General features: G+C 59.9%; 4 protein-coding genes across 4 annotated transcripts; 1 reads left to right on the plus strand and 3 right to left on the minus strand.

The window, feature by feature from the left end:
- Window positions 1-1,332: 1,332 nt before the first annotated feature.
- On the plus strand, window positions 1,333-2,073 carry LINJ_13_1560 (conserved hypothetical protein; the record flags this gene model as incomplete). The annotated part of the gene is made up of 1 exon (XM_001464133.1): window positions 1,333-2,073. One exon carries the CDS (start codon window positions 1,333-1,335, stop codon window positions 2,071-2,073), a length of 741 nt encoding a protein of 246 aa, XP_001464170.1.
- A 3,753-nt stretch (window positions 2,074-5,826) lies between these two features.
- On the minus strand, window positions 5,827-7,128 carry LINJ_13_1570 (putative phosphoprotein phosphatase; the record flags this gene model as incomplete). Its single annotated transcript, XM_001464134.1, has 1 exon — window positions 5,827-7,128. One exon carries the CDS (start codon window positions 7,126-7,128, stop codon window positions 5,827-5,829), a length of 1,302 nt encoding a protein of 433 aa, XP_001464171.1.
- A 3,969-nt stretch (window positions 7,129-11,097) lies between these two features.
- LINJ_13_1580 (conserved hypothetical protein) lies at window positions 11,098-13,935 on the minus strand (the record flags this gene model as incomplete). Its single annotated transcript, XM_001464135.2, has 1 exon — window positions 11,098-13,935. One exon carries the CDS (start codon window positions 13,933-13,935, stop codon window positions 11,098-11,100), a length of 2,838 nt encoding a protein of 945 aa, XP_001464172.2.
- Window positions 13,936-16,906: 2,971 nt separating this feature from the next.
- LINJ_13_1590 (phospholipid-transporting ATPase 1-like protein) lies at window positions 16,907-20,200 on the minus strand (the record flags this gene model as incomplete). The annotated part of the gene is made up of 1 exon (XM_001464136.1): window positions 16,907-20,200. One exon carries the CDS (start codon window positions 20,198-20,200, stop codon window positions 16,907-16,909), a length of 3,294 nt encoding a protein of 1,097 aa, XP_001464173.1.
- Window positions 20,201-20,438: the final 238 nt, after the last annotated feature.

The following is a 20,438-nucleotide window of genomic DNA, read 5'->3' on the forward strand; positions in this document are numbered from 1 at the left end:
CTTGAACTCATGGCGCTGCACAAGGCGCTCCCAGTCCTCGACGCGGGCCACTTCAAGCTGACGGAGCTGCCTGTCGTGTGCCGCCACCTGCAGACCTAGAGGCACTTTTGGTAAGGTGGGCATCACTGTGGATGGGCGTGGCGTGGCGAGAGGGTAGCATGCTGAAAGAGCCGTGTGCTCTCCGTTGCTGTTCGAGCGTCTACACCTCCCCCCCTCCTCCCCTCTCCCTTGCTTCCGCCTGGCCCAACTCCCTGCGCGTGCATTCCTATTTCCGCATACCTCGCTTCGCTCCTCTCCATCCCCCGCCCTCTCTCCTGTGGTGCCGCTGGCGCGCTTGCCATGGGCACTGTTCGGCAAGAGGACCTGCCGCATCCACCTCCTCTACCGCGAGCACGCCGTAACAGAGGACAGCAACGGGCAAGACGGGCTGCGCCTTCGCACAGATGCGCACGCCGAACTCAGCGCGCATTGGCCTGGGCGGGGGAAAGGAAAATGCGCATCCGTGACGAGGGGTCGTTGGCCGTTCTATGTGGCTCTTTCAGCTGCGGCTGCGCGCGTGTGCATGCACGTGTATCCATCTTATTCTCTGTCGTCGTGACTTTGTGGTTCGTGATGGCGTGGCCGCCGGTCTTCGCCATTACCCTCACCCCCTGCCTCCCCACCCCACCCTGCTCTGCTCTCCTCCCTTGTGCGCACCGACAAGACGCAAAACAACAGAATCCCAATAAGCATGGAACAGCGAACACAGGAAGAAAGGAGGAGACGATCGCACTGTCCTCGATACATGTGCGTGACATCGGTGCTCGGGGGCGAGATGACGTGCATTGTCTTGCCCTCCTCTCGAATTCGCTGGGAGGGTGGGTAGTGGTGGGAAACAGCGTCGGGTCGGTGCTTGCCTCTCCCTTGGCTCGATCCCTCTGGCACACAAGCCATCGACGCTCAGCACGTCTGCGTTGTGCGGAAAGACATGAGCGTGAGTGGTGCAGCAGCTTTATGCTTTCTATCTCCTCCTCTTCTCTATCCGCGGCTCCGTGTGCCCCCAAGCCGTCTTCACCGTACGTGCAGGAGGAGTCGCGGTAGCCCTCAAGCACGCCCCACCGTGTACCTCTTTTAGTTTGTTGCTCTGTTCGTTCGTGTGCCGGCTTCACCGGTCTTCCGCTGTGTATATGCGTGTGTGTAACAGCGTGTGTGTGTGTCCTCTGGTCCGCCATAGGCGATGAACACAGAAAAACAAAGGCCCATACGAAGATCGACCCGATACACACCAACGGCCGCAGCATCTTCCGTGGCCGCAAGCGAAACAGGAAAACGGCGCACGGCCGCGCAGATCACATGCGCTCTGCCCTTATCACGAGTATCCTCGAGAAGGTAGAGAATGAGGTGCGCCAGCGTCTGCACGACGCGGCTGCCTTGACGTCGCCGGGTCCCTCCTCTGCCGTTGCCCCGCCCACCTTGCTCTCTCTCCTCACCCCGGAGGACTGGAGTGCTGTGCGGCGCTCGCTGAGGGAAGACGCCACTCTCCCACCCATCGCCGCCAGCGCAACGGATGAGGTGGAGAGTACATCAGCAAGCTTCCAACCGGCGGCAGCGAGTGAGCTGCTGCAGTACGTACAGATGCGGTGCGCAGAGCTGCCCATGCGTCTGCAGATCGAGGCACTGCTGACACGCCGCTACGAGCACCTCCTGCGTCAGCACACGTGCGAGCTTGTCACCCTCAGCGAGCACATGGCACTGATCAGTCGTACTCCACCCACGTTAGCGCCGGCACCGCGAGGCTTTTCAGAGCCGGCGCCGAACCTCGCGCAGCTGCCGGTGGACGTGCGGGCGCTGCTGGCAGAGGAGGAGATGGGGCCGCGCCTCGAGCGTTGCCAAGCTCGCATCTGCGAGCTGGAGGCGATGGCGCGGCAGGATGCAGAGGCCAAGGTGCGATGCTGTCAACGCATGGTGCTCCTCAGCGAGTTTGTGCAAGCGCTGGTGCGGCACGCCATGGCACACGTGCTGAAGGGCGAGGAAGAGCCGAAGAGCAACGCCACCGTGGCGACGAAGCGGCCTCGTACGGAGCAGCACGCGTGACTGGCAGTCGTTGTCTTCGCGCGCGCGCGCGTGTGTGTGTGTGTGTGTGCAACGCTCCGTGTCGCAGTTTCGCTTGGCTTCATCGTCCCCCCCTCGTCGCCGCGTGGCAGTGCGCATGTGTCGGAGAGAAAGGGAAAGCGTTTCGTGCGAGACACAGAGAGGCGCTCGCAGCTTAATCCTGGTGAAGAAAGTCTGCTGCTCGTGTCGGCAGTCCTCCTTTCTTGTTGCGATCTTAAGCCGCTCTTTGGCCGAGTCGCAATGCGCGCCAGCGCCGCCGCCACCGCCAAATTCCCTTTACGGTACGTGCACGTGTGCCCCCGCATACGCACGCTGGGCCGCTTTCCGATAACCGGAAGATATCCGCCGAAGAATAGCAACGACATAAAACAGGAAGCGCTCCAAAAAGAAAAAGCAGAGGTAGCAAGGAAAACGCCTGTACAGACTTTCCAAAGTAACGTCTTGACCTCTTCCACAGGTGCAGGGGCATGCACTCTCGCCGGTGTAGCACGTGTCTGTCGAGCACTGAGATGCCTGCCAACCACGCAGCCCGGCTGAGGGAAGGCCACCATCGCGCTCACAGGCTCCGCTCTCGCACAAAGAATGTCATTCGCCTTTTACTCACCTCCATTTGTGGTGTCTCCGCTTGCGCGTGCTTGACTGAAAAGCGTTCCTCTGAGCCGCAGCACACGCCACGTGGCGCGGCCACCCGCACGTGCCCGCACCTCTTTCCCCACCCCACCCCGCCCCCGTCATCCTCCTTACACGCTCACCACCGCCATACGCAAGGGTTTCAACCAGGGGACACACACGCACGGAAAAGCAAGACGATGGCGACGACATCGTCGCAGCTCTTCTACTTTTTTTCTCACGCTCGCTTAGCAGCCTCCGTCCTTTTCTCCTCGCGAAAATCACTGCCTTTCCACGTTTCACCATGACAGACACAAATCACCACCGTCGCTCCGACACGGACAACAGGCGCAACGAAACAGCAGAGTTGTCCTTGTGCGGCCACCTCCTTGACCTCCCTCACGACGATGCTGGGCCACCCCACCGTGCTATCACCGGGCCCAGCGCCCACCCTTCGTGCTGACGGACAAAGGCTGTGCTCGAGCTGTGCCGCAGAAATCCACCAGTCGCCATCATGACGCTTGCGCCCACTGCTGTCAAAGACGTGCAGATGCAAGAGAGGGAGGAGTACCCCACGCCGCCACAGACTCATGGCAGCGTCCAACCTGCCGAGGCACATGCGGGGAAGCCATCCAGGCGCACGCCCCTCATGACCTCGGCGGACGTGGAAGATGGAGACAGCGTCCTCCGCACCCCCAGACAACAGCGCCGTCCTGAAGCTGGCCGCGTGAGGCGCAAAATGCGAGCACCGCGCGCGCGCTGCCAAGCACAGCTTGCATGGTGCCTCACGCCCAGACAAGGCATCGAGAGGTGAGAGGAGCACGAATGATGGACGGAAAAGACGCGAAGAGATCCACACCAATCAGCCCAAAGGTGCATGCGCGCGAAATACGCGGCATCTCCCACGTCCGACCGGGTGGGCTGATGAGGCACAGGCGCCGGAAGCGTGACGAGAGCATGCCGAATGGCGCCAGCGAGTCCTCCAGATTCCCGTGTGGCGAGCCGCCGCGCCATATTATGGGGTGCCGCGGCTTGGGGCGACTGAGGGCGGAGGCGTGGCATGCAGGCAGGGCACAGGGGCTCAGAGGGCCCTTACCGGCGCCTGGCCAGCTTCCCCCTTGAGCTCATCCGGCATGCGCCCGGACCACCCGCTATTGCCCGCGCGACAGACGCCACCGCTTCCGCCCCCCCGGAGCAGGGCCCTGAAGGCGGCCCACTCGGATCGAGGCGTGCCCGCGAGGCACATGACCTCGATTTGGCGGCAGACGGCTCGTCCTGGGCGGCCAGGAGATTCAGCCGCAGTGCAGCAGAGGCAGGTGAGCTGTGGTTGTGTGTATGCGTCTATTGGTTGGCACGTTCGTGGGTGGAGCGGACGCGTTGGAGCGCCAACGCGCGTGCATTCGTTCTCGGCCATACAGCACCGGCCACACGCAACACTGCACCCCCACCCCACACATCCGCGCCGTGCGCAGAGGCAGCAGCAGACACACGCCAGCACAGCAGTGCGCCGACTCAGTCAGCTGAGCACGGCCGCCGCCTCACACTCTACGCAGACCCTCTCTGCCGGTCGCCACCTGCTGCGCCCCTCGGGGGTGTCCCAGGGCCCCCACCCACCCACCCCACGCACACACACCAGTAGGCAGTGAGCGTCGGGCGGGATGCGCTCGAGTCACGCGGAGGCTTCGCCCATCACATGGATGACACAAGCGTGTGCGCTGTCGCAGGTCGCTCTGGCCTCTCTGCGTCGTGGGCACGGGAACCCCCGTCACCACCCGAAGTGGTTCGGCATGGGCAGGGCTGGAAAAAAAACGAGGAGGGGGAGGGCTGCTTTGGCTTCCCACCCACACCCACACACACACAGAATGGGAGGTGTGCGTGTGCAGTGGAGCCTGTGAGACTACGCTGAGGTGGGCTGCATCATCCGGGAGGCCGGCGAAGAGGAGAGAACGGAAGAGAATAGGAAGTAGGAAACACACTGTTAGGAAAGAGGTGCAGAAAAAAGAGGTCAGCGAAGTAAACCTTGTGAGACGGCGCGCGCACAGAGGACCCTCTGCAGTTGCTGTGTAGAGGCATGTTGGGCGGTGGTCTAAAGCAGGTTGTAAAGCAGCAACCACTCCGCTTCGCAATCGACTCCCTGTTCCGTATGCATGCCACCCACATACGCCTTCTCCTTCACCGGCTTGACGGCACAAGCATACTGGGGTCGCAACTGCTGTGCGTTCCTCTACAAAAACGAGCGTGAGTTGTTAGAGGGGAGTGGGTCTGGGCATGCGACGATCCGCACAAACGACCGCACTCTTCCCCTTCCCTCTCCTCCCTCCTCCTTTGCCATCAGCAGCAGCACACGCAACTTCACTACTGAGGGATCACACTGGTCGACATCTTCTAGTGGGAGGCTCAGCAGGGGGGGAGGTGGAGGCGTTCCTCCGTGTGAGACAAGAACCAAAGAAAGCGCAAGAGGTAAGGGACAAAATAAGGGCGTCGCGGAGACGACGGGGAGGGCGAACTGAGTTACAACAACAAGTGAGCGCGGTACGTTCCTGTCGACCGCTGTGAGTCGCCGTTGCCATCACCACCCGTCCACCACCACCATCATCACCGATCGTCGTCCGCAGCCCGCACTCTTTCGAGCGTTCACAGGCAGAGAACATAATTAGCCACACACGAACACACGCGCATGTAGATATATATATATATATATAGAAGCTTGTAAGAGAGAAGAGCACGAGAAGACAACATCATCCTCACAAACTCAACAGCGCGGGAGGGAGGGAGAGGGAGGTGAGCGGGGGTGGGGGTGGGGATTACAACAACAAAGCCAAAGGAAGGGAAGGAAGGGAGCCCAGCACACAGGCCGCTGCGTATGCACGTGGGCTATAGGTGTATACGGTATGCCTGTGTGTGCTTGTACTCGGTGTGTATGGAGAGGAAGGTGGGCCTGTATTATGCGTGTGTGTGTGTGTGTGATGGAGCATGGGAGAGGCCTCGAGCCTTAGAGGGTGGGCAGGAACTCGTACGGCTGCTGTGCGCCGACTATGATGTCATTCACCAACGCACATACCTATATTCGCTCCACCCTTTCCTTTTCTTCGCTTACATACAACAGCAGATATGTTCCGATACACATCATGTGAACATGTGAGCGTACGCAAAGTCCGTCTTGCGGGCTGGCGCGGTCTCGTTCTTTTCTGCGCTATCGTACTGCTGCACTATGGGCCGCCGGGAGCACCCCTTTATAAGAAGAACGGCTCCCTTATTCCCGTTGACACCGCAGTAATTCGGTGCGGAGAAGATCGTCAAGACGCGGTCGTTGTGAGTCCACATGTGGCCCTCCATCGCCACCTGGTGCGCGCGGCAGATAAAATCGAAGTTGTTGTCGGCGCAGAATCGGTTCGAGGCTGATGGGCCAAACAAGAAGCCGCAGCCGCGAGGGTTCTGCTCGTACATGGCCACCTCGTTCGTTGGGTCCGACCAGAGAAGCCCTGCGATAAGGTCATCCTCCGCGGCCGTGATGTTGCCGCAGCTGTAATTGTGCCGCTCCAGGGCGCAGATATCCTCCACATTCTGCAAAACCGGCGAGAGGCCGCCGTGCGTCACAAAGAAGCGCATGTGCAGTGTCTGCACAATCGCGGCCAGCGGTAGGTCGAGGAACACCTTGTTCACGGCGCTCCACACCGCCGTCCCGGCCGCGGCGCCCAGCGACGACGTCGCCTCCGTCAAGAAGCCGTACACGCGCGACGTCTTCTCCTCCTCGTGGTTGCCACGCGTCAGGTAAACTAGCGTCGGGTATTCCACCTTCAGTGCCAGCAGCAGCAGCACCACCTCCAGGCTGTGCGGGCCGCGGTCCACGTAGTCACCCATGAACAGGAAGCGGCGGTCGCGTCCGTCGGGGTTGCACCGGCGCCGGTCGTACTGCTGGCAGAGCACGCTCGTGTAGAGGTCCTGGAACTGGCCGTGGATGTCGCCCACCACCACCAGCGTGTCGTGCGCTACCACCTCCAGCTCCAGCAGCGTTGGCTCCTTCACTAGCACCGCCGTCGCCGCAGCGCACAGCTTCATGATGTAGTCCTCGTTGAAGAAGCTCGCCTGCGTGTACTCGTCGCCGTCCTTCTGCGATGCCGTCGGGGCACCGACGTCACCGCGCTCGCCACGGCGCAGCAGCCACTCGATCAGCGGCAAAAACTCTCCGCTGCGTGGCGTCGCACCGAAGAAGTCAAACGTCCGCTTGTGCTGTACCCCTTCTTCCTCTTGGAAGTCCGGCGTGCTTGACAGGCTAGTGCCGCCTGCCACCGCCTCCAACACTGAGGAAAAGCTTCTGTTAGAGAGCAGGTGCTCCCGGGTTCGGTCTGTTGGACTGCGCAGAGGGTCGGGCAGGCGGTTGCTGGTCTTGGCTTCGCTGATGGCGAGCGTAGACGGGCGTTCGGCCATCGCCACCGACGGCCGCGAGTGAGGGGGGCTCGTGGGGTGCCGCAGCTTCCATGGTATGGCCGGTCGGCGATCGGGGAAGGGCTCGTGAATCTGATGGGCGCGCCGTGGCTGCAACGCTGGCGGGGCAGGCGGTGAAGGTGCTATGCTAATCTTAGGGGGGAGTCGCACGCACGGCAGTGGTATTGTGGTGCGGCTCTCGGTGGAGGACCTCGTCGTACCGCCGCCGCCAGTACTACGGCTGCCGGCCCCCATTGACGTAGTTGCATCCTCTACCGTGGCAGGGGCACTCGCCCATTCAACCGGGCTCGCTGGTGACTTTTCAGGCGCCGCCGCGGTTGTAGGCTCATGCGCTGGTGAGGTGGTGATGAGTGTGGAGAGCCGGCGCGCGATTCGCTCCAACGCGTCTGGCAGCGCTGATCGCGCACCAGAGCGCTCGGACGAGAGGGTTGGCTGCGCCGGCGGTGAAGTCTTTGGTGTTACCGCACCAGCGTGCTGATCGCCACTGTCGTTACCGCAGTAGCTGCTGCCGTTTTCACTGGCTCTGAACAGGGGTGACAGAGACGAGGATGACGCTGCCGCGGCAGTCGCTGGGGTGGCTGCTGAGACACTACCGGCGCCGAAGGTGCTGAAGAGAATGTTCTCGCTGTTCTTGAACGGGTCGTCATGGCGTTGTAGGGTTGGTGAAGAGAAGGGCGAGCGAGGCGCATGCGAATTGGTGTTCGGGAATATTTTCGACGGCGAGTGCGTCCGCCTGGTCGAGCGGTCGAACGGGTGACTCGACATGACGGACGGATGCGTCGAACCACCCCCGCCACCAAGTAAACAACCCAGCCAACCGAAAACCCTAAAAAACACCCCCCCCCCCCCCCAAAAAGCAAACCACCCCCCACCCCCCAGCCACCAGGGTTGCCACCTTCCGTCCTTTATTGGTCTTGTTCTTTTTTTTGGGGCGCGACCCTGAAAAGACTCCACCTACAAGGCCCGGGCCCCCCCACGCCGCTTTACCCNNGGGGGAGGGTGAGGGGGGGGGGGGCGCACGTCCACACACGGACACGGAGCGAGTCGCTTTCAAAGTGGAAACAAATACAAAAGAGACGCAACAACAACAGAAAGCAGAGGTGAGAAAGAAGGAGGGGGAGAAGGGAGAGGAGAGAGGGTGGCGTGTGTGTGTGTGTGTGTGTGTGTGTATGTCTGTCTGGAGTGACGGGCGTGGGAGAAGTGAGGCGACAGGAAAGGACACGCACCGCACGTACGCACGCGCAAACACACACACACACACAAACACGCCAGGCTTGGGGGAGGGAAAGGATGGTGGGTGTGAGTCGCTGAGGTGGTCGTGGCTTTGGGAAGTCGCCACAAGACTTCGATCGCGCCTTCTTCGTCGATAGTGACAGCGATGAGGTTAAGGAGGGGGTCCGCTTCCGCACGCGCTGCTCTCCTCCCACCTCACCGGCGTGAGTGCAAGCAGCTGGAGCACAAAGGCACAGAAGCAAAGAACACACCAGAATCTGTATGCTCGTGCGCCAGAGAAGGAACGAAAGAAATCGTGGCAGTGATGCTGACCGTACCCCTCTTCGTATAAGTGCTTGAGGGAACCGTTCGTGGGTACGCGATGCCGAGGTACTCGCTGTTCGATGGGCCAACCTATCCATCGCGTATGTGTGCGTGACGATAAGGTGGATGAGAAGCAGTGCAGTCATGCGAGGCAGTGCCCAAGAAGGAAAGAATGGAGACAGGAGGAGAAGAGCGAAGCAGATAAGAGCAGCGGCGCACACGCGCGCACGCACGCACGCACGCACGTACGCACGTACACACATACACACACACGCACAACACGAAAGAAACAGCAGGGAAGCCTGAGGTCAGCATGGACAGTTGGCACGCCGTCGTCATGTTTCTGCCATTTCTGCTTTTTCTCCTCGGCCGAGCACGCGATGTCTCTGCTTCGCTGTTTGCCGCTCCGCTCTCGCTGTTCGCTTGTTGTTCACCTGAACCGTATTGAACACCAACGCAGAGTGCACACACAAGCCCACCAACACGTCCCATCACATGGGCACTCACCACTGCCGACAGCATTGACACCGTCGCGGTATCCCTCGTGCGTTGGCTTCCGTCACCTCCCCCACTCCCCGCATTCAACGGGCATCTTCCCCGCATAGGCGCGACAAGCCTGATCGACTGCTTGGCGTAGAAGCGGAAAGGGAGGCTGCGAGAAATACGGGAGGGCGTGAGACGCTAGTCACGGCGCGCAGCACTGGCAGCAGCACCGGCCCACTTCAACGCACAGACACAGCCGCTTACCTGTAACCCTTGTTCTCTGTCTTACGGTTGCTGCGGAACGGCTGCTTGCTGCCGCTGCGGCTTTGGCTGTGACTTGGGTGTCGCCCCATCCGTCTTCAGTGCTGCGTCTGCTGCTAGGTGGAGAAGGTGACCACACTTCACAATGTCGGCTGGAGCGCGTGTGCCAAGTTAGCGCTCTGCGGCCATATGCTGCACGATGGGGTCGCTAAACGCGATGGTGGTAGGCTTATTGAGCTTCTTGCGGAAGAAGGAAGAGCAAAGGACGGAGAGGAGCGTGTCGTAGCCCTTGGAGTTGATCTGCAGCCTCTTCATCAGTTCTGCATTGTAGCCGTCGGCCCGCTGCATCAAGACGTGATACGTTCTTCGGCCCAGAAGCGCACCTTTTTTCTTGACGGAGCTTGTGGTAGTTGCCGAGCTTCCTTGAACACAGCGCCGAGTCGGGTGACGAGGGGCCGGTGAGGCGGCGGCTGCAGCCGTCGTTGCTGGGGTACTGGCTGTGGCGATGTCGAAGACCTCGACAGTGCTCGCCTTCGCGTCCTCGTCGAGCAAGTCGAGGGCCAGCTCCACCATAATTGGCCTGTTGCCCAACCCAGGTCAGGTAATCGTCTCCATTGTCAAGGACATCGCATTCTCAATGACAGCATGGTAACACACAATGATGACGTTGCGCATCATGCCGCCTTCGATCACGGGGCCGAGAGTCGGCCAGCCGCGAAAGACGTGCACGCATTCGCTTGATTCGGAATGCGAAGTTGTGGAGAAAGGGAGAAGACCAGAGGCGCTGACCACCGAAGCACACCTGCCCATCCACGATGGTGGGCGCGTGTCTGACAAGGGTTGCGAGAGAGTGGATGGGTGAGTAGTGGAGGGCAGGGGAGTTGCTGGGCAGAAAAATGGCGACAGCAGTTGGATAGCGAAACGAAAGGAGACGCCGTTAAAACGGCGACATCAGAAGGGCCCCATTCACGAGAGCGGCACCGTGAGGGCGCAGCAGCAGCAGCACGGCATTCGGGCGCTGCCGCACCCACACAGGAAAAAAAGGCTCAGTGCCCTTGTTCTACCTGCTTCATTAGACCAGGCAAGAGACACTCATAACAGGGGAGGGGGAGGGGTTCGTTGCTGCCCAGCCACGCATGCACACACGCTCGCGCTCGTCATGCCCGAGGCACTTGTTCCTCATCCCCGCGTCTGCCCCTCCCCACCCCCCCACCAGGCACATGCCCCCCTTCCATCGAGCAGGCAGAGTCTCCGACTATCAAAGAAAGAGGAGGTGATGGAGAGAGAGACGCCGGAGAGGAAGGGGGACGATATTACTTTGTTCGTTCGTGGCTCGACATGACAGAGACACACATCAGTGGGTCACGTTTACATACACCGATGCGCATACACCTGCCAGCCTGCCTGCACAGGTGCACCAAGGCATAAGGGCAGGGAAGAGCGCCAAGGCCCCTCCCCCTCCCCCAAAAAAAGAAGTCCCCGCCACGCAGGTCATCTAATATACATGTCACCCACGCCATCCTCAGCGAGAGAGAGAGAGGCAAACACGCACACACACACACACGCCACAACCATGCGCGGACGTGCAAACTGCATTCCCTCCACCCACCCCCACACCACCACTGTAGACGATGTTGCTGCTTTTCCTTTTCTTCGCTCTGTTGGCAGCGATTAGCGGTGCTTCGCCTCATCCTCGGATGGCTTAAAGTCCTCAACGGCGTTGGCGCGCCGCATCATCACCGGCAGCGACGCTTGGAAGTCATGGTAACGCTGCACCTGAGCAGCGTTCAGTCCAGTCGTGACGGCCAGCGCAGGGACAAACTCCTCAGCTGCGATCGGGTTATGGGCCAGCCGCTCCATCCGGTGGGCAGTGAGCGTCTGCGTGACGCAGTCGCGCAGCTGGCCAGCGGAGAGGCCATCCGTGAGCAGGGAGACGTGGCGGATGGCTTCCGCGATGGATGCCTCTGCTGCAGGGGTGACGGCGGTGGAGTGAACCGTATCCAGCCGCGCCTTGATGAAGGTTTTCAGCAGCGCCTCACGGGTCGCAAAGTCGGGGGCGGCGAGGTGCACGGCTCGCTGAAAGATGTTGCACAGGGCGGCGGTGTCGGCACACCACGGCTCCGTCGACGTGGCCACTACCAAAACACGATCTGTTGGCTGCAGACTTGCGATGCCCTTGAGCAGCTCCTTCTTCAGCTTCTTTCCACGCGTCAGCTCGCCGTCCTTCTTCTTCCCTCGCTTGCCGCCCTTCCCAGGAAAGATCTTCTCGATGCGGTCTATGTAAATCACCGATGGCCCCTTCATGCGTGCCGTGTAGAAGACGACCTGCACCATCTTGGCAATACCCTTGGTGGTGAGGAAGTTAGCAGGCGACAGATTGAAGAAGCGAGCACCACTCTCGTTGGCGATGGCATAGGCGAGGAGGGTCTTTCCAGAGCCGGGTGCACCGTAGAGCAACAGCCCTGTCGGGTGCGGGGCCAGGTCGTGCACCACCTGCGACCCCAGAGGCAGCACCGCGTAGTCGGTGACGGCGGCGCGCACCTCGGCGGCAGACGGGTCCTTCAGCCACGAGGACGGCTGCGCGTACGCTTTGAAGAGCGTCTCCATCTTCTCCTTCGGCATCCCGATCGCGTGTTGCACGTCGTCGTTCCACCCGCGCAGCACACGCTTCCACTTCTTCTCGATCTCCTTATCAACGGTCTGCGTGCGCAGCAGGCGATCCAGCGGCCCGGCCGTGACGCCAAGGGGGCCGACGAAGGACGAAAGCCGCACATCCGGCGGCGGCAGCTGCAGCTTGTTCTCGTAGACGGTGGTGTTGAGGTAGGACTCCAAATCTTCGCCCTTGGTCGGGTCGCGCAGCTTCGGCTTTTTGGCGGCCTTCGCCTTCTTACCCTTTCGGCCGCCCTTCTTCCTCTTGCCAGCGTTCTTCTCCGCCTCGAGACGTTCCTTGAGGTTGTTCACCTCCATCATCACGAGCTGGTCGACGCACTGGCGCAGATCCTGCATAATGCCGCGGGGGCCATCCAGCAGCTCCCGCCTCAGCAAAGCCTCGTCATAGGGCTGATCCAGGTCGCCCTTCTCCACGCGGGTGCGGTGGAACTGCTCCTTCCAGAGCGTGTTGTGCCGCTCGGTTGTGGCGGAGACGTGATCGAGGAAGACGCTGGGCGGTGCGGCTGTCGAGGCAGAAGCGGCGGCATCGCCATTGCCTGGGCGACGAAAGGATTTACGTGGGCCGCCCTGTGCAGTAGCATTGGTGGCTTCGACACTTTCGGACACACGAGATACCGAGCGGCCACCGTAGCCCGTCCCGTTAAGGCTTGCCTTCTCACTGCCGCTTGCCTCAGATCCAACAGACGCGCCAGCCGATCCAGCCTTGCGAGTGCTGCGGCCGAGCAGTGTCAATGTGCCTCCGTCCTCCACTGTGGGAACGTCCATAATGCCGTTCTTAGCCTTCCCATCGAGGCGTGCGTAGGCCATGTGCATCAGCACTTCGTCGAGCATCACCTCAAGCGTCTTGGGCCCTTCCTGGCTTTTCAACTGGCGGTTCATCTCAAGCATCTTCTGCAGCAGCTCCGCCTGGTTCACTCGCTGCCGCGCCTTGCGATCGTCGTGGTGGATGCTGGCGGCAACTCTTGCCGCGTTACCGCGAACGGCCGCCGTGCTGGTCATCCCCAGAAGCTCCTGCTCCTGTTGGTACCGCTCCTTGGCACGCTTCTGCTGAAGGTAGCCAAGAGCCACCTTCTGTACGATGGTCGCCGCACGATCCTTGCCCGTCAGAGACTGCAGCTCTGCCCCATGCGCGGCGGCGTACTGCTGCTGACGGAAGAGCTGCAGCTGGATCTTTGCCAGCTGCCGAGCTTGACGACCGCGCTCAGCGAGTTGCAGGATGCGTACAGCCTCCTCGACAGACATCGGCGCCGTGTCGCCATCTGCCGTCGCCGGTGACTTCTCCGCAGTGGTGGGAAACGGGGGCAGAGCTTTAGTGGGGTCCTCAGCGAAAAGTGCCGCGCTGTGCGCGGCTGCCGCGAGCGCCACCGGGGCCACCCCAGGCGCCGTTTCCTTGTAGTGCTGCTGCAGAGACAAGACGTACGCCCGCTCCTGCAGCAGAACCTCGCGGCGGTCCTCAAGCAGGTACGTTGGCAGCGGCGGCTCCAGATCCTCCGGGGACAGCCTCATCTCCTCGAGGGTGTCGTCCAGCGCCACATAGTCGCCGCAGTGCTCAACAATATTATGACGCGCCTCGAGCATGCGTCCAAGACAGCTGTCCAGTAGTGTGCGCACATCACCGCGGCGCTGTGGCTGAAGCTCCGTGTCATGGATGACGGCAATCTGCCGCGCCAGCCGCACGTACCGCACGTAGAGGGAGAGCCAGTACTGCGCGTAGTACGCATGCCGTGCTTTGGCATCCATAGGGACGCGCAGGGCGCTCACGTACACATCCTCGCGCTGTACCTCGGCCAGATCCGCCAGGATCTGCTGGTACTGCCGCTGGTAGGAGAGCGTGGACATGTTGTCCTGGGCTGCTGCTCCTGCGACAGTCGCCAGCGACCCCTTCCTCTCTCTGTCTTGGTGTGTGCGAGCTCCCCGTGTGGCTTTCACCAGTCGGCCGCACACACCTGAGCATATGCAGCCTTCTTTCGCGTTGCCGCTTGGCCACACGAACAGCCCTCACCTGCACCTGAGGAAGGCAAGAGAAACGAGTGTGTGTGTGAGAGAGAGAGACGAGAGAGAGAGCAGAACGCGAGAAATTGCGCTGCGTCAGGCCCCGTGCCAACACCGAGGAGGCCAACGGCAATGAGAGGTTATGATCTGCTGTTCGCGTGAGTGCTTTGATTGTGCTCCTCGCTCGTTTCCTTCACCAGTACAGGCATGTGGTCGTGCACAAGAAAACGTGTTGATTCTTCACCGACATGCGCGAGAGAGAGAGAGAAGGGCGGTTGTGGCGGGGGGTGAGGCTCGAGGAGATGGAAGAAGGGACAACGCTCTATCGAAGTCATCCGCGAGTCAGCATACTCGCCTCCATCAGTGCGATTATCGGGGTGTGTGCGTGCGTGCCGCCTACACTGAGCCCATGCCAGCACAAGTCGAGTGCGTCTTTCGTACAAGAACACGCGTAGGCGTGTACGCCTATGCTCGTGCACTGACGAGACTGCGGGGCCACATGTCCTTTCCCCCTTCCTGTTTCACCGGGTGCAGACATGGGCGCGAGTCCGTTGGGCGCCGAACCTCCTCTGAAGGCAGGGAAAGTGCCCAATAGCGCGAGAGAGTGAAGGGACCATGAAGTCGCTGGGGCTCTTTGTCATGTGAAACAGAGTTCACAGGTAACGTTGGGAGGTGGAATAAAGATCTCGCTTGCACTGAAGACAAAAAAAAACGCGATCCTCCGCCCGATCTCGTCGCACACTGATGTCCCTGCCACGCGTGCGTCGAGGCCGAAGTAGCACACACACAGACAGGTGCGCACACACACACACACGTGCATACACACAGAGGAGGGAGAGGTGGGCATGTGGAAGTGCATGCATGTCCGCAGGAGCGGGTGCACTTGCGTGTCGGTTTAGCAAAAGGAGAAGGTAAGGGGAAGAGAGAGCGAGCGAGCTCGAATTAGTCATCAGCATTCACTTTCCAAGTAACGCCTTCACCGTCATATATAGCTAGATGGGCAGCGGAGGGAAACGAGAGACACGCACGCACGTGGCAACGATGAGAGAGAGGGAGAGGGGAGAGGTGGTCATGAGAGGCCGAGAGAGCGGAGCCACCTCGACCACGAACACGCACGAGACAAACCACAAAAGAGGGGGCGTGCTTGAGGCGACGCGCACGCGCACACACTTACTCACACGTAAAACACAGACGCATGCGCGCTAAGAAAGAAAAGGAGACAAGTCCTGCGCATGCGTGTCACCACCTCCACCTAAACGGCTCTCGCTTACACACACACACACTGCAGAGCTGAGGGCAAAAGACAAAAAAAGGGAAAACCGCAACACGCATCATCACAGAGTCTCCAGAACACCGAGCTCTCTTAAGCAGTGAGGCCGTTGTATAACGGTAACGGCAATGGGCACACGAGCACAGGTTGCCTTTTCTGCCAACGCGTGTGCATTCGTTCTCGGCCATACAGCACCGGCCACACGCCACACTGCACCCCCACCCCACACATCCGCGCCGTGCGCAGAGGCAGCAGCAGACACACGCCGGCACAGCAGTGCGCCGACTCAGTCAGCTGAGCACGGCCGCCGCCTCACACTCTAAGCAGACCCTCTCTGCCGGTCGCCACCTGCTGCGCCCCTCGGGGGTGTCCCAGGGCCCCCATCCACCCACCCCGCGCACACACACCAGTAGGCAGTGAGCGTCGGGCGGGATGCGCTCGAGTCACGCGGAGGCTTCGCCCATCACATGGATGACACAAGCGTGTGCGCTGTCGCAGGTCGCTCTGGCCTCTCTGCGTCGTGGGCACGGGAACCCCCGTCACCACCCGAAGTGGTTCGGCAGGGGCAGGGGGATAGAGGGGGGGGGAGACGGCTGCTTTGGCTTCCCACCCACATCCAGAGAGTGGGCACTAGATCTTGAGACCAGGGTGAAGTATCGCCGGTCATCAGGGCACGGCTAAGCCAACCAAAGCAAACTGAAAATAAAACATATAGCACACGCACACACCTCTCTCTCTATGAATATAATATATATGTGTATGTATATATTACATATATACATATATAGAGAGGTGTGTGTGTGTGTGCGTGTGTGTGTCGGTGTGTGTACACGTTTCTTGTGGAGAGGGTGTTCTCCTATGGTTTTGTGCACTTCGACGATTCGGTCTTTTTTTTGGTGTTGTTAATCGGCTTTGTCGCGGGGGGCCGCTGCACGTGCGGGCGCCGATCTCGGCACGTGTGCCTCGTGACCCTGCGCAATCCCTAAAAGAATGAAGAGGAAACCAGCGAAGCGAAAAAAAAAACCAAAGTAGTTGAGCAGGAGGAGACTTACGCAGGCGCGCGAAAAAAAAAGACGTTCCACAGCCAACCGCTGCCGGCACACACGTACACATGCCCACCCACAGAGGTAGACACACACATACACACACGCGCAAAGGCAAGCAGACATGCATGTGAAAGTGAGAACATCAACGCAAAAAAAAAACACGAACCCATGTTCGATGCGGATTAGGTAGGAGATAAGAGGGAGTAGCCCCTAAAAGTCAAAGCCAGGCAGGCGCACGCGCACCTGACAGAGACACAGAGAGGGAGGTACAAGCGACGCAGAGGTAGGATGCGGCAGGAGTGCAGCCACATACCAAGCCGCTCGCATGTGCACGCACTTCTCTCCCCGATGCTCTGCCCACGCTCCGCCCTCCCCAAGTGACACCACCAAGCACAGACATTCACTCGGGCCAACCTACGGTCCAGCGCCACGCGTTGCCCTCATTGTCGCCCCCCCCCCACCCAGTGCTTGGATCCTCTTCCTAGTCACTGGCATACAATCTTCACAGCTTTCCACCGTTTTGAACAGCGTACTGTCGCTCCGCGACGTCGCGCAGGGTAGGGAAGAGGTTCTTCTGGAACGTCATGACGCCGAGTACGACCACCACCTCGGTGCCAACGTAGAGGAGCAGGAAAAACCAGTACTTGGCGGTCGACATGAGATCGAAGGCTTGGTAGTAGAAATTCGTGTCACTGAAGACTGAGGGAATGGCGGAGTAGACGAGAAACAACAACAGAAAGAGAAAAATCGACATCGCCATGCCAAACACCTGCAGCCACTGCCAGTAGCGGATCTGCAGGATGAAGCGAGTTTGAATGACGAGGATCAAGCCGCTGAACACGAGCGTGCCGGTCTCGCCGCCGGTGTAGCGCTGATGGGAACCGTCTTGACGGATCAATGTCGGGTAAGCAGCATAGAAGAGGATCACCGCTGTTGTTAGTGATTCGACGAACCACCGCAGAAGCGTCGCCAGGTTAAAGTACTCGCCATGCGACAACGGTGTGTACAGCTTCGGCCGCTCCAGCAGGGCATCTTCGGGGAGGTCCTTATCGAATATGCCCATGAAGAAGGGTGGGATACTTGTTAGAAGGACGTTGTAGAAGGTCAGCATCCATCCATCAAAGAGTGTTAGCCCCGAGAAGCCGACGTAGAAGGCGAAGATGAACTGCACCACCGACACAGTAATGTTCTTGTGGAAGCTAACCAGAATGCAGCTGGCGTTGCGGAAGAGCGAGTAGCGGCCATGCACCGCGCATAGGCGGCGCAGGTGCTTGAACCGCGGAATCGCGTAGTCGGCGGCGAGGGCGGCGTGTGCACCTTCCAGCCCAATAATGCCCACGCCCACACGCCCCTCCCGGATCATGGACACGTCGTTGGCGCCGTCACCGATGGCCAGCGCTGTCTTACCGGTTGACTTCTGGAACATGCGAACGACGGTTGCCTTCTGGATCGGCGTGAGACGACAGCAGACGGCGGAGTTGACCTGATGGGAGAGGCGCAGGAACTGGTCAAAGTAGTGCTCCATTGCGATGTTCAGCGCTGGGCCGTCGATGACCAAGGTGCAGCGCCGCTCCTTGTGGGTCCCCTTGAGCGCGATGTGCTGCTCCACCACTTCGAGGTCGCGCCCTACGCGCTCAATCGCCTTGGGATCCGATGAATTCAGATGACCAATGTCGATGTGGTCGATGAAGTCGTTGCGCGGGTCGCACAGGGTCGACGTTGCAGCGATCGTCACGGCGGTCTCGCGCTTGTCGCCAGTGAGCATCCAAATGATTACACCGGCGCTCAAGAAGAAGGACAGTGTCTCAGGGACCTCGTCTTGCAGCTTGTCCTCGATAGCGGTGGCACCGACGAGCCGCATATCTTGCTCCATCTCTAAGCAGACTTTATCAATATTGGAGCTGCGGTTGTGCAGGGACTTGCCGGCTTCGACGAACTTCTCGAACCATGGGTCGAACTGGCGCCGTGTGATATCCTTGGCGCACACAAGCAGCGTGCGGAGCCCCGACGAGGACATTTCCGTCAGAGGGATCTCGACATTTTCGATGTGCCCCTGCACATCCGGGGCGCGGCTCAGCTGCGGCCTGATGAAACTGTCGGCCCCCTTATTGTACAGCGTAATTTTTTTGGTGTCGCTGTCCTCGACGATGATGCTCATCATCTTGCGGTCCGGCGTGAACTCCAGTGTGGCGAGGATGTTGTATACCTTGCGCGTCCCATCGTGCAGGAGTAGCGTGATGGACTTTGTCGTACGGCTGATGAGGCGATAGCCGACAGCAGCAGCGGTCTCGACCAGCGCCACCTCGTCTGGGGAGCTGCCTTCGTAGACAACACCCAAGTCATCCGTGTCGTCCTTGAAGGGCTGAACCGTGTTGCACAGGGCCAGCGCGAGAAAGTACTCTTGCAGCGGGCCTAGCCCCTTCGACTCGGCCTCCTTGCGCAGCTGCGCGATGCACTCGTCCAGATTGTCGGCGTCGATCGGATTACCGAGAGCGTCGCCTAGCTTGAACTTCATGACGTTCTCTGTCAACGTCCCAGTTTTGTCGCTGAAGATGAAGCGCACCATTGCTAGCTGCTCGTTGAGGTTCGACGTGTTCGGCTGGCAGTGCCGCCAGCGGTTGCTCATGTACTCCATCATGAGGCAGTCCACCCGCATCCACTGCGCCTGGACCACTTTGCACACTTCAATCGTGATGAACAGCGAGATGGGCACGCAGTAGCTCAGCAAAATGAAGTAACTCAAGTAACGGTATCCCCACAGAGTTACGTTCTTGCGAAAGCTGATAAAGAAGCGGAGGTAGGGCGTTTCCCGGTACTTGCTGTTCCACCACACTGCCATGGAGGCTAAGATGAAGAGCATGATGTTCTGGAATATGAGGATGGCTATGATAAAGTAGTTCAGCTTGCGGTCGAGGTTCGACGACTTTGGCGGTTTTGGCTTCAAGTTTCGGAACAGCTTCGTGTCGACCCCTGCGTAGGCAACCATGCCCCACACCCAGTCCGTGTTGCGTAACACGCAGCCGCGATACAGGAACTGGTTCAGCGAGAGAGCGTGCTCCTCGCCATTGATTTCCAACAGCCCTGCCCACGACAGCAACCCTGGGTCTGGCTTGCTCGTGTGCAGTACGGCTGTGCTATTCATGATTGCCTCGACTTCGCAGAGCGCCCAGGTGGCTTCCAGAGCCTTGCGTGACTTCAGGTTCGTCTCGCCGTCCAGGTTACATGTGTCTATAAATGCCTGTCCTTCCTCGACGGACGAGGCGAGCATGACGACATCGGCGCGCACCTCCTCGCCGTTCTTGATACGCATGACGTCACCAGGGTGGATGTCCTTGCTGTGCACCGAGACGAGCTTGCCGTTTCGCAGTACCTGCACTAAAATCGAGTTGGCGCGGTTGTCGGCCTGATGTCGCTTGATGTCCTCCACCCCCTCTTTGATGAGTGCCACGATGAGCACAAAGGACAGCGGCGCAATCGAGGTCGCCGGACTTAGCGGGGACACACCTGGGATGAGGCTGAATATGACGTTCATGAGGAAATACAAATTACTCACCTTTTTGAACTCCAACAGGAGGCTGAGTGGGAGGAAGGAGATGAGTGTGTACTTGGAGGTACGAATGAAGTTCGACGGATAATTAAACTGCGCGTTCAACTCGGGGTCGTTAAGGTACACGATCACCTCATCATCCTCGTCCACGTCCGCCTCTGCGCTAAAGCAGCAGAAGGACTTGGAGAGCTTGTCTGGGAAGATTCTGGTGGAAAGGCACTTGCGCCAACACGGCGGTTGGTTGGGCATGATTGCCGCAGCTCCTAGAGGGTATATAAAAGGAACAAGAAGAGCGAAGACGTACCACAGGCATACACACACACACGCGCATAGACAGGCCCGTGCTTTCCATTGAACAAAGAAAGGGAGGGAAGGGAGACGGAGCGGGAGGCCAGCTCAAGGCTTCCCGCGTCAGACGCACACAGAAACACCGCGCGCGAGACAGAGAGAGACTGTGTGTGTGTGTCCGTGTGATCGTCAGGGAAAG

Source organism: Leishmania infantum, chromosome 13 (genome assembly GCF_000002875.2).
Source record: "Leishmania infantum JPCM5 genome chromosome 13".
NCBI classification, from domain to species: Eukaryota; Euglenozoa; class Kinetoplastea; order Trypanosomatida; family Trypanosomatidae; genus Leishmania; species Leishmania infantum.